Here is an 11,998-nt window from a genome sequence, read left to right as displayed (position 1 = left end):
CCTGCTTCCGTGTCCAAAATGCTCTGTTTATGTTTTAAACATGCTTTTAACCTGCTAACTCGGTTAAACTTCATAAATCCTGTTTTCATGGATGCTTGGATGTTAAACTTAATTGTTACACCTGGTAGAGCAGCAACACTGATCATTTTATTACAGATGAAAGAAGTTTGTAACTCAGTGATGCTGCAGCGTTCCTTTGACTTTGGGACCTGAAACAGAGTTTGGACCCGCTAACGGCTAATGACATCACACTTAAAGACCGGATTGTTGCTTTAAATACTCTTTCCTAACTTTAATTTAGCTCGGAGAAGTTGCCAAAATACCTAGAGTGGTGGATTAGTGTCCACAGCAACACATTTCAGCAGCTGTTTTTGTCTTTTTTCAAAGAGAGGAAGTCAATCTGGGTGAAAGGTCAAATCATCAGAAGCACCGGGGAGGCTAAATAACTGAAAACAGTATTGAAGGTGCTAAACAGATGATTATTTTCACAGGAGGTTGTGTGTAGTTTACACAGACTTTGAATCCAGTTTCTCTTCTGCTTCTTTTTAATTAGCCATACGCGCTCACATGCGAGCCGCGCCCTGCTAGCTGCAGCGCTTTGTTTATGTTAGCGAGGAGCTCATCTTCAGACGAGTTCGCCGCACGGTCTGCGGGTTCAAGCAAGTTCAACTACAATCCAGCATCTACGCTTCAGACATGCACTCACGCATACAGGCCTGTGATTAAAGAGCACGAAACAGACTTTTCCTTTAACGTCGACCGAACCAGCAGAAAACTGCTTTTTGTGCATCGATATCTCTCAGATTATAACTCCACACGCACAGGCAACATGCCTCTCCGCCCCTCAACAGTGGAACCAAAACGAAGCGATTAGAGGTTCAACTCTTCACCTCACCGTCGAACCGCCGCTAGATCTGCCACCGGGCGTAATTACAGGTGGGGAGGAGACGGGCGGCGGGCCAGCCCGATCAGCCTGCTTGCGTCAGAGATGACTCTGCCTTCACCTCACGGCAATGTGCGCACCAACACACACACATGCGCACGTTCAACAAGCAGAGGTGTATAGTAGCAACCACAAAGAATTAAATATGTACAAACAACACAGGAGGAGGAGGAGCAGAAAGTTCAGGTATGTGCAGCTACACGGGCTGACACACTTAAACGTGACCTCAGAAAAAGGCTCTTTGAAGCTCACTCAAAAATGCGAGCGGCATTTTGAGGAACTGGTGAACGGGACAAAACGTCTTCGCCCGCAGGCGAAAGAAATTCTCACACACATTCACTGATTTATGTGGATCTGACAGCTGCAGAGAAGCAGGTCAGCAGAAGGTGGGACTGGCTGGTTCTCCAACAGATCATCCACCTTTGTTTCATAAATTCCTGTTTTTAAATTCTTCCAAAATAACAAAATCATAACAGTTCCATAGAGGAGACTGTGGTAGGTTATATATGGGATGAGATGAGCCTCCTAGGTCACTTGTTTCAAAAGGTAGGTTCCACCCAGTGACCTTTGACCTGATTTACTTGCAGTGTGATTTACAGCATTCAGCAGGAACAGAAATACAAAAGTTATCCTCCAAGAGTGGATTTCACCTGAACAGGTGAAATTTCTGTTCCTATTCAGAATGTCAGGTAACGTACTCATGAAGTTTTATCAGAAAATATTTAAAATCTTCGGGTCAGAAAAGTTGTTGGACCTCCATGGGGACAAATCAGCTTCATAGCATTCAAATCCTCAGATTAATTATTTCCTTTCCTGGTTTCCAGATTTGGGTTGTTTCTGGTCGAACTGAAGGATTTCTTGTATCTCCAGTGAAAGTCACAGTGTTGGGCAGTAAATATGTGAAAAAATAAAAAAAAGTGGCTGAGCTTTCTGCCGTCTGTCTTTGTGGTGCGTTCAGGGTCATGCATTCGGGGTTGTTCCCTGAATGCACCACAGGTATGTGCAGCTACACATACTAACTGTGAACGTCCCAAACATGAATGATTGTGAACTCTCAAAATAAACTTCTTTGTGTTTTTATTTGAGTCACAAAAGCAGGCAGGTGGTGCCCTCTTGTGGTCACATGTGTGCTTTACACAGTAAAATTGAATTGAATTGAATCGTCTGCAGTGGAAACAGCAGATGGCATTAATTATATCTTTTCTGAGTTAATTTCACTGAGTATAATCAGACCCCAGAATAAGACTTTAGCACCACAGTCATGGAGCCTGAGATTTGAAGCTATTTGTTTGAAGTTTATTGTGTTTAACCAAAAGTTTCTACGTGAATCCCCAACATCTTATATTAATTTGTCTTTAGGAAGGTGACACACACTGTTGGTGTAAGTTGTCTTTCATTTTCTTGGCTGAAGCAGGAACACCTTCACTGTGGGGAAAAAGAAAGAATATTTTATTGTTATTGTACTTATATCTATAGATCGATCTATCTATATCTATATATATATATATATATATATATATATATATATATATATATATATATATACACACACACACACACACTTGTACATATAAGTTATTTTATGTGACTTTGTTTTCTGTTTTTCATTGACTTCACCCAGCATTTCATTATTTGAGAAACTGTTTGTGTTACAGGCTTTTGTTAATATTTGTTTAGTTGTATTATTATTATTTAGTCTTTTCATTCTGAGCAGCTCAGCATGTTTCCATGATTTTCTTGCTTTTTTTTTACATTTTATTCACAGCTGAAGCATTTTGAGCTGCGCTAGTTAACGTTGTGCGAAAGTAAGTTTCTGTTGTAGTGACATTAAAAAGTCAAACAAATTTTATGTGAAATACTTCAGCTGGTATTAAAAAGTGTGACGCATTAATCTGCAGACTGTCGTTCATCAGCGTCGACTCGCTGCTGCTGGGCGACGTTCATGCCGGTGATCTCAGACTGCTTTGCTGGGTTTAATTAACCTTCTGGTTAAACGTGTCCTTCATGTGTTGACTGTCACTGCGGTGCCAAACCTTCACCCTCAACCATCAAACCTGGAATAATCTGTATGAATATTTCACACCAGGTCTTTATATTTGAAGTTTCTGCATTTTTAGGAGGAGTTCAGAAGTGTGTGCAGGTTTGCGGAGCCTTTTCATTTATATAGAAATGATACATTTATGTCTCTTAAAGTTCACGGCTCACTTCACACACACAAGTTCAGGGGTAAAGAGGAAGAGGAGGGAGCGAGGAGGAGGAGGCTGAATAAAAACGATTCCCTCTTAATCGTTTTTATTGTCTGGACATTTTGAAATACTGTTTTATTTCATGATGATGCCATTTTATTAACAGCATTTTTATTTTAATTTTTACACATTTTACACCTTTGCTGTATTTTCCATTTTTAAGGAATTGCTGTAATATCTCTTAAGGTATTTACTGCAGTCTCATTTACTGTATTTTACTGTAAATGTCTGTAACCAGAGTGTAAACAACACTTTTAGTGTGTTTTCCTTTATTTTTGCTTAGATTAGTTTTGTTGTTTACAGTAGTTTATTAATTTAAACCCGCAGAAGTATTCTGATTGCAGTGCAGCACTTTAAGCTGAAACTTAACATAAAAATGAGATACACATTTGTCACATTTGTCCTTAAAATTGACTTTTATTTGTAGAAAATTGATTTGAAATGAATGAAAGTGCAACATTTGTTTTTAAATGCAGACTGATTTTCTAAAACACTGAATGTTTCTACGTGTGGACCTCATTAAAAATGCATATTACACCAAACCCGCCATTACTTTGACAACGTAATGCACTCTTGGTCTATACGAATAACCTGGACTGCTGCTTTTTTCCTATTAGGCAACACAATGAGGCTTAAAGCATAAGGAGGAAACTTACAAGCTATAATACGTTTAATTGAATCCATTATATTTAAGTTAAATGTATTTCAGGTGTGACAGATGTGATTTTGCTCCGTTAGTAATATTGATCTTTGATGTTTAATTAGCTGTTTAATTCTCCCTGATGAGCTCGGGAGTTCTCGGAGCTCCTCTCCGCGATTCGCTCCAGCAGGAATGGAGGAGAGTAATCTATTACACACGCTGAAGAGATAACGAGCCCCGCATCGCTTCCACCTGACTGAGTGCGAGCGCGTCACACAGAGAGGTGAGTCCACTGTGAGTCACACTGAAGGGGCTGAAGACAGAGGAGGAATCATCCGAGCCACCGCTGCTGCTGATCCCCCATCATTTATCTTTATTATTATTATTATTATTATTATTATTATTATTATTATTATTATTATTAGCATTTAATTCTGAGGATTTATTCACGGAACCCTTTTTTCTGTTTTCTTCTTATGCAGCCGGGACGCGGATCTTACAAAAAAAAAAGGAAAGTGCTTCATTCATTCATTCATTTATTTATTTATTTATTTATTTATTTATTTATTTTATGTTTTATTTTTTCCTTCGGAGGATGTTCAGTGGATCAGCTGCACGGAGGACAAGCGTCTTTCCTCGCGGATATTAATGCGCTCTGTCACTTTGCGTGATGGAGAACTTTACCATGTGGAGTAATTTCACTCGAGTTCTGTCGGAGCTGGACGGGACGGAGGAGGACGAGGATGGGGAGGAGGACGGCGGAGGGATCGGCGGACTGCGCGTCCTCGTCGCCTGCGTGCTCTTCCTGCTCATCGTGTCCACGTTGCTCGGGAACACGCTCGTGTGCGCAGCCGTGATAAAGTTCCGCCACCTGCGCTCCAAAGTCACCAACTTCTTCGTCATCTCTCTGGCCGTGTCCGACCTGTTCGTGGCCGTGCTCGTGATGCCGTGGGAGGCCATCACGGAGGTGACCAACACGTGGCTGTTTGGACGCTTTTGTGACGTCTGGATCGCCTTTGACATCATGTGCTCCACAGCGTCCATCCTCAACCTGTGCATCATCAGCGTGGACCGCTACTGGGCCATCTCCAGCCCCTTCAAGTACGAGCGGAAAATGACTCATCGCGTGGCGTTTGTCATGATCGGGGTGGCGTGGACGCTGTCCATTCTGATCTCCTTCATCCCCGTGCAGCTCAACTGGCACCGGGCTGGGGAGGAGGAGCGGGAGGTGGCGATGGAGGAGATGATGATGGCCGCCAGCGGAGAGAACTTCACAAACATGAGCAGCTTCAACTCGAGCGACGTCGCCGCCCAGAGTTGCGTGGCCAACCTGAACAAGACCTACGCCATCTCCTCCTCCTTTATCAGCTTTTACATCCCAGTGGTGATCATGATCGCCACCTACACCCGGATCTACCGGATCGCTCAGACCCAGATCCGTCGGATCATGTCTTTGGAGCGGGCGGCAGAGCAGGCGCAGCACCAAGGCCACGGCGTGAACAGGAACCAGCAGCAGGTGCAGCGGCCCGGCGACGAGGCCTCGCTGAAGTCCTCGTTCAAGAAGGAAACCAAAGTCCTGAAGACGCTGTCAATCATCATGGGCGTGTTTGTGTTTTGTTGGCTGCCCTTCTTTGTCCTCAACTGCACCGTCCCCTTCTGCGACCCGCCGTGCGTCAGCGACGCCACCTTCACCGTCTTCGTCTGGTTCGGCTGGGCCAACTCGTCCCTCAACCCGGTCATCTACGCGTTCAACGCAGACTTCCGCCGAGCTTTCGCCAGCATCCTGGGCTGCGGCCGAGTCTGCTCGAACAACGCGGTGGAGGCGGTGAACTTGAGCAACGAACTGGTTTCCTACCACCATGACACCACCCTCCACAAGGAGGCGCTGGTCCCCGCTCAGCCGCAGCAGCATCCCCGCAACATTAACGTCAGCTCGGACCACCTGGAGGACATGAGCGCACATTTTGACGAGGAGTCGATCATCTCCAACGGTTCTCCGAGCCACAACAGACTGCTGCTGCTTCCTGCAACCATCCAGTATGAGGAAGACCCAGAGATCTCCTTGGAAACAATCACACCGTTCACCTCAGCTCCAGGGCTGGAGAGCGATGCTCTGATACCAGGACAAGTCCACCAGGACGGATAGGACAGACAATGTTCGGACATTCCTCCATGATGTGTTTGCTACTGATTCATTTAAAGTTGTGGACTTTAGAACTTCATCATTTATGTTATTGATCTGAAACTGGCTAAAATCAGCACTGAGCACAAAGAATGTATAATCTCCACCTTCATCCTATTATAGCCTGTCATGAAGGGACGATGATGCTTGAAAAAACTTTGTCTTGACAAGTCTGACGGCTGATATCTGGAGCTCTGAGGTCTCTCCAGACAAATGTCCCATTAACAACTCAATAGTTGTCATTAAAATTGCACAAAAACTTCCTTCTCATTTAAACTCTTTAAACGAGTCCAGTGACGCCACCTGCTGGTTTGTAAAGTCCAGTTCTGAAGCCTCAAACTGAGCGTTCCTGACATGCTAACCCGGTGCGACAAGCTTCTTTCCCACTATAACATTTTCAACGATCAACTGCTGAGACGAAAATGTCCTGTTTCATGTAGATAAATATAAAAACAGAACTGTTTATGCACTTTTTCTTAGTGCGAGGAACTGAGCACTCTGTGATACCCCTGCTTTACTGTCCATTTAACTTTTTATGGGACCATAATTTATAAAAATAAACATTTTATGTCCATAAGATGTAAAACTAGGAATTGAGACCATAAACTCATCAGACAAGTTTTCACTGAAGTCATTTATCGAGTGAGAAGGGGCGCCGTTTCCCCATCGTGTTAAATATGACCTAATTTCTTTTTCCTGCTGGCCTTTAGAAAGAACGCAGGTTTGAAGCCCTCCAGCGTCGGCTGGATCTATCGAGCCTGATATTAAATAACAGGCGGGAAACTCAAGCTACTCTTAAAATGCCAGCATCCTAATTTAATATTTTTAACATCCTGTTTGCTGCTGTATTTTGTATTTTGTTTGTTTTTTCATGTTTTTCAGGTTGTTTAAATAGAAACAAATGTATGTGTGGAAATGTGACCTGACAAAAAGCCTGTGCAAACCCAATGCAGACAATCGTTTAAACCCATATTTATTCACAGTAGAAAACAGAAAACATATCAGATGTTTAAGCGTAGACATTTTGAAGTCGATGGCAGCAACATGCCTCGAAACATCCACGATGGGAGCAACAAGGCTGGAGAAGCAGCTGGAGAAACATGTTGTACCAATCAGGTTAACTGGCAGCAGGTCAGCAACATGATTGGGCATAAAAAGCATCTTGATTCATAAATTGTGAAACAATTTCAGAATAATATGCATCAAAATAAAATTGTAAAAAACTCATCTACAAAATATTAAATCATAAACTAGTCTGGAGAAGCATCTGTGTGCATGAGACGAGGCTGGATGCCTGTGATCCGATGGCCCTTTGGCTTCGGAGTAGAAGAGTCTGAGTGCTGAGCCAGCTGAGAACATCTGGAGCATCCTGAAACCAAAAATGGGACCAAGAGGAGTCAGGACTGGGCATCAGTCCAGAACGGGACAATAAAGTCCAGCAGCTGCTGTCCTCAGCTCACAGGCTGATGTTACAGAGGAAACATGGACCGTCCCAAACTTTTAGAGACGTGTTGATACCATCAAATTCAAAACAGTCTCATATGTTCATTAAGACTCAGTTTAATCATTTGATTAGTTTTTGTGAATAAATGGGTTTGTGACATTTGCAAATCATTGTATTCTGTTTTATGTACATTTTCCACAGCATGCCAACTTGTTGTATATCAGGAGAGAACTGTTAGAGATGTGGAAGTGCTTTAGAGACACGTCGGAGCAACCGGTGTTTGTGTGTTAAACAGAATTAAGGGTGGAGGTTATGAAACCTGAGCCTGACTCTGACGTTCATCCATAAAATGACATTTAAAGCATCATCTGTGATGAAACGCTGTGTGGCAGGCAGGAGATGAGGACTCACAGACTCGAGGGATGAACTCAAAACCACAGCTTTATTTGCTGGTGCAGGAAAACGAGCATACAAAGTAAACTAAGTTAAACTGGGGAACAACACACTAAAGTCACAGGGAGACCCACACGGCATGAAGGACAATGCGACACTGACTCAGAGAAACAGGGTTTAAATACACTGGGAAGTAACGAGGGGAATGAGACACAGAAGGAGGGCACAGCTGGGAGAAATCAGGACTGACGAGACAAGCAAAGCAGGACACGTTCACATAAGACACGGACCTTCAAAGTAAAACAGGAAGTATGACACAGAGACGCGAACTTGTGGAGACAGCGTCTGTATCCCAATTCAGGGTCTGCAGCCTTAAAGTACGCAGTCTCAACGATCCTCAAGGGCCGCGTACTTAAAGACCGCTAAGGCCGGAAGTGCGAGGCTTGTGAAATGGGACGGTCTAGCCTCCGTTGCGCTGCCCAGGTTGCCTAGCAACCATGATACTAACAGCTGGAAACGTTTCATACAGCTTTGTTTGACAGAAATGAAGGAGAAAATCTTTTGTTCATTTGTTTGTTTCTACATGAGCTTTGATCATTCTCTGATTAAGCTCAGCTATTGAACGGCGTATATTTTAAAGTAAAGGCTTTAAAACCAAGTTAGTACAAACGTCACTAATGTCACATGACTTTGCCGACATGTGGCCAACAGTAATGTTTTAATGATCTTCGTTATTAAACATTTGCACATAAATAAGTGACATAATATTCAGTACTTACTTAAAGTTTACTCTTCGGACGCCCCTCATCCGCTGTTTTTTTCGGCAAAATTATCCACACCCACCGCCGCGCTATGCATTCTGGGATATGTTGGGACACGACGTCTACACCGCCACGTCCTTAAAATTCAGGGAAATGAAGGACGCATTTGAGGGCTGCATTTCGAGCAGCCTTTGAATTGGGACAGCCTTCGTCGCGTCGCTGTGACGTAATCGGCCTTAAAATGCGGCCTTTAAGGCTGCAGACCCTGAATTGGGACACAGCCAGTAACTAAGAAACACAGAGACTAAGGTCTAAGAACCGAAATACACAGAGGGAAATACTCAGCTTGGAACACAAGAAACTAGACTCGAGGGAGAAACAAAAGACCAACCATGAGAACATAATAAACAATACAGAGTGACAGAAAACAAGAAACTCAAACAGACACAGACTTCCACAGAACAGAGAAACATGAAGGGAAGGGATCAAAACTAGAAACCATAGAATAACTCACACGTACAATAATAGAAAAACCACGAAGAACTAAACACGCTGGGTCAGGAGACCCTGACATCACCATAAGTGCGATGATGTTTGCCATTCATCCGTAATCCACAAGACGCGCACGTTGTTTGAGAATATGTTATTAACAGGGACTTAATGTGAAAGCAACATTTAAATATTTAAACAGACGATGGTTACTCTGTTGCTTCGTTACGCTTTTAAATGCAGAAGAAGTTTAACTGAGTGAACGTCAAAGCTGCTGTACTGAATCTTTGAATCTTCACTGCAGAAAGAAACTTGATGGCAGTCATTGAGGATCAGGGAGGATGTTGGGGGGGGGGGCTGACTCCCTCACTAGCATCCTGTCCCCCCTCTACAGATACATTATGCTGTTTTCAGCTATTCTTAGAAACATTTTTGACTTCTAAAAAAGTAGAAATGAGAGTTTTTTCCAAACAAGAAAAACAAAATACTTTTATTTTATTTTATTGATACGGCGCCCAACCACATTCGTCTCAAGTAAAGACGGTTCAATGATGCACAGAAAACCCAACAGTCAGAAGACAGCGAGGATGACGATACAAATACAAACGAACACGGAGCGATGGCAGAGTCTGAGTTTCCCTCCCGTGGTCGACGCTCTTTCCTCTCTCTCTCCTTTCATCTTCACTCAGTGGTGGAGTTGAAACAGAGTGGAGGCTCCAGGGGCCGCTGAGGGGACGGCACTCTGAACCTCACAGGTGTGTCCTGCAGGGTCAGCTGTTCAGTGCATCATCGAGATGTTTCGTGAGGGAGGAAACGAGAGCAGAGCGCTCGTTTCGGGTGTGAGCTGAGCTCAAGAACTCTGCAGCACGTCAACACTTCTAACTGATCTCAGACCTCCCTGCAGAGTTTGAGTAATAAACTGATTGGTGTTTCATTTAGCAGGATACAGAGGAGTCTCCAGCAGGTGATAGATGGAGATTGTGATTTAAGAATTTATTTCATAGGCTCATCACAGCAGCCCGGCATCTTTACTGAGTGCACACTGACACCATGAAATGTTCATGAACTTTGAAATCCTGGCAGGCATAAAACAGACTGTGGCACTTGTGCTCTCCGTGTGGTGTTTTGGTGCACTTGCATGTATGCCCGTTTATCTGAAAGATACTTTAAAAATGGCCAAAGCTGCTCGATATCATTAAACCTGCTGCTGCAAAGGACTGAGATCTGTTAACTGTGGAGAAGAGGAAAAAGGAACAGCTGAAACCAGTTAAGGTAGCGCCAAACAAAGTAAAACAGGAAATGCACAACGATGAAAACAATAACAACGCTAAGAAATTCAGAAAATGTTGGTCCTAAAAAAACCATCAAGCCGTGATGAGATGGTCCTGATGTTTTTAAACAAGAAAAAGAAGAAATAGTTCATCCGATTCACAGAAGGCAGCAGAAGAAAAAGACCCCCCCAAAAGAGAATTGAGCTAGGTCTGAAAAAAACAAGAATATAATTCATCCTGTGAAAGTTGAAGAAAGCAGTTGGTGTGAACGGCTCCATTAACAATACTTTTTTTTTATGCACAAAAATGTTCACAAATAACACTCTGACATCATAAAGCACCATCAGTTACATCAGCCTCCCTCTCCATCCTGATGCTTAATTTCACTGCTGCTGGCTGATTTGGTAAATGATGAGCACTTGAACAGGACAATAACAAAGTGTATATATGACTGCAGTGTTAGAGCACAGTGTCTGTCCAACGGTCTCACAGCAGTTTGTGAAATATTCAACATGAAATGCTTTCATTCTTGTTTATGGACACAACAATGTTCCCTCTAATGTTTCATGTGTCTGAGCGAACACACAAACTCCCTGAGCGTCCCTTGGACCACTGTGAGCGACATCAGACGTGTGCACTGTGGTCACGCCAGCATTGAATCATCCAAGTTACATGTTTATTAAAGTAATCAAATTACAGCATTTATGTTAGACTACTTTTAATTAACTGCTTTTGCCCACTTACAATGAAAATGTAAACAAATCTTGTTCATGTGTAGCATGTTAACACTATTGGAAGGAAAAATAAGCTGAACTCCAATAAAGCTCTGACTGTATGATGAGTCTGTGGTCTGTTAGAGAGTCTGTAACTCTGTCTGCAAATACAGTAAATAATGACCAATGCTGGGAAATTAATTATATAGTTACTTCTTTAAAAAAGTAACTGAGTTATGCAAACAACAAAGTTTTTTGCAGCTGTTTACCTAAAAATGCAGCCAAGGCGTTTTTTAAATAAACGATAATAATAATAATAATCAAATCTGATGCCACACAAATTATTTGTGCCACTCCAAAAATAATTTCTGTCCACTATGAGACGAAGGAGAACAACAGCCTGATACCTGCAGGCCTGACAGCAGCAGATGTGTCACTGCTGTAACACCTGTAACACTCAGCAGTCGCCTCATTGTTCTGACACACAACAACACTATTGACTACACTACACACTAACTACACACTAACTACACACTAACTACACAAGATTTGCGCTAAACGTCGCAAATCTCTCACATCTCAAAACATTCCTAAAACTTCCCCATGTCATGTTGCCATATCATTTTTTGATTGGTCCACATGGTACATTTTTCCACCAATAGGAAAGGCTGGAGGGGGGCTGTTTTTGCTCACAGGCTTTCGAGCGTTTTCCTTATAAAACGCCGTTTTTCCCGTTTCTTCCCGCAGTAAATATGAACAACGACAGTATTCAGGAAGAAAAACTAACATTGCAGATATTTTATCATAACTCTGGTTTTACTGGCCGATCAACACAATTTAAAAACTGGTATAAAGTCCACACTTTTCCCGTCAGTTGTTCCGTCTGTCCTGCTCACATCTCCAATGGTTGTACACG

The 11,998-nt window shown here is 42.8% G+C and overlaps 1 protein-coding gene across 1 annotated transcript; it reads left to right on the top strand.

Moving 5' to 3' along the window:
- Positions 1-4,374: 4,374 nt before the first annotated feature.
- On the top strand, positions 4,375-7,834 carry LOC146505851 (D(1)-like dopamine receptor). Its single transcript, XM_085183679.1, has one exon. It carries the CDS (start codon positions 4,500-4,502, stop codon positions 5,973-5,975), a length of 1,476 nt encoding a protein of 491 aa, XP_085039805.1. The 5' UTR covers positions 4,375-4,499; the 3' UTR covers positions 5,976-7,834.
- Positions 7,835-11,998: the final 4,164 nt, after the last annotated feature.

Source organism: Neolamprologus multifasciatus, chromosome 13 (assembly GCF_963576455.1).
Source record: "Neolamprologus multifasciatus chromosome 13, fNeoMul1.2, whole genome shotgun sequence".
Taxonomy (NCBI): domain Eukaryota; kingdom Metazoa; phylum Chordata; class Actinopteri; order Cichliformes; family Cichlidae; genus Neolamprologus; species Neolamprologus multifasciatus.
This window is presented reverse-complemented; position numbering and strand designations above follow the sequence as displayed.

What these genes read in the sequence shown, in the direction of transcription:
- LOC146505851 (XM_085183679.1), top strand. Translation starts at nt 4,500, where the DNA reads ATGGAGAACTTTACCATGTGGAGTAATTTCACTCGAGTTCTGTCGGAG.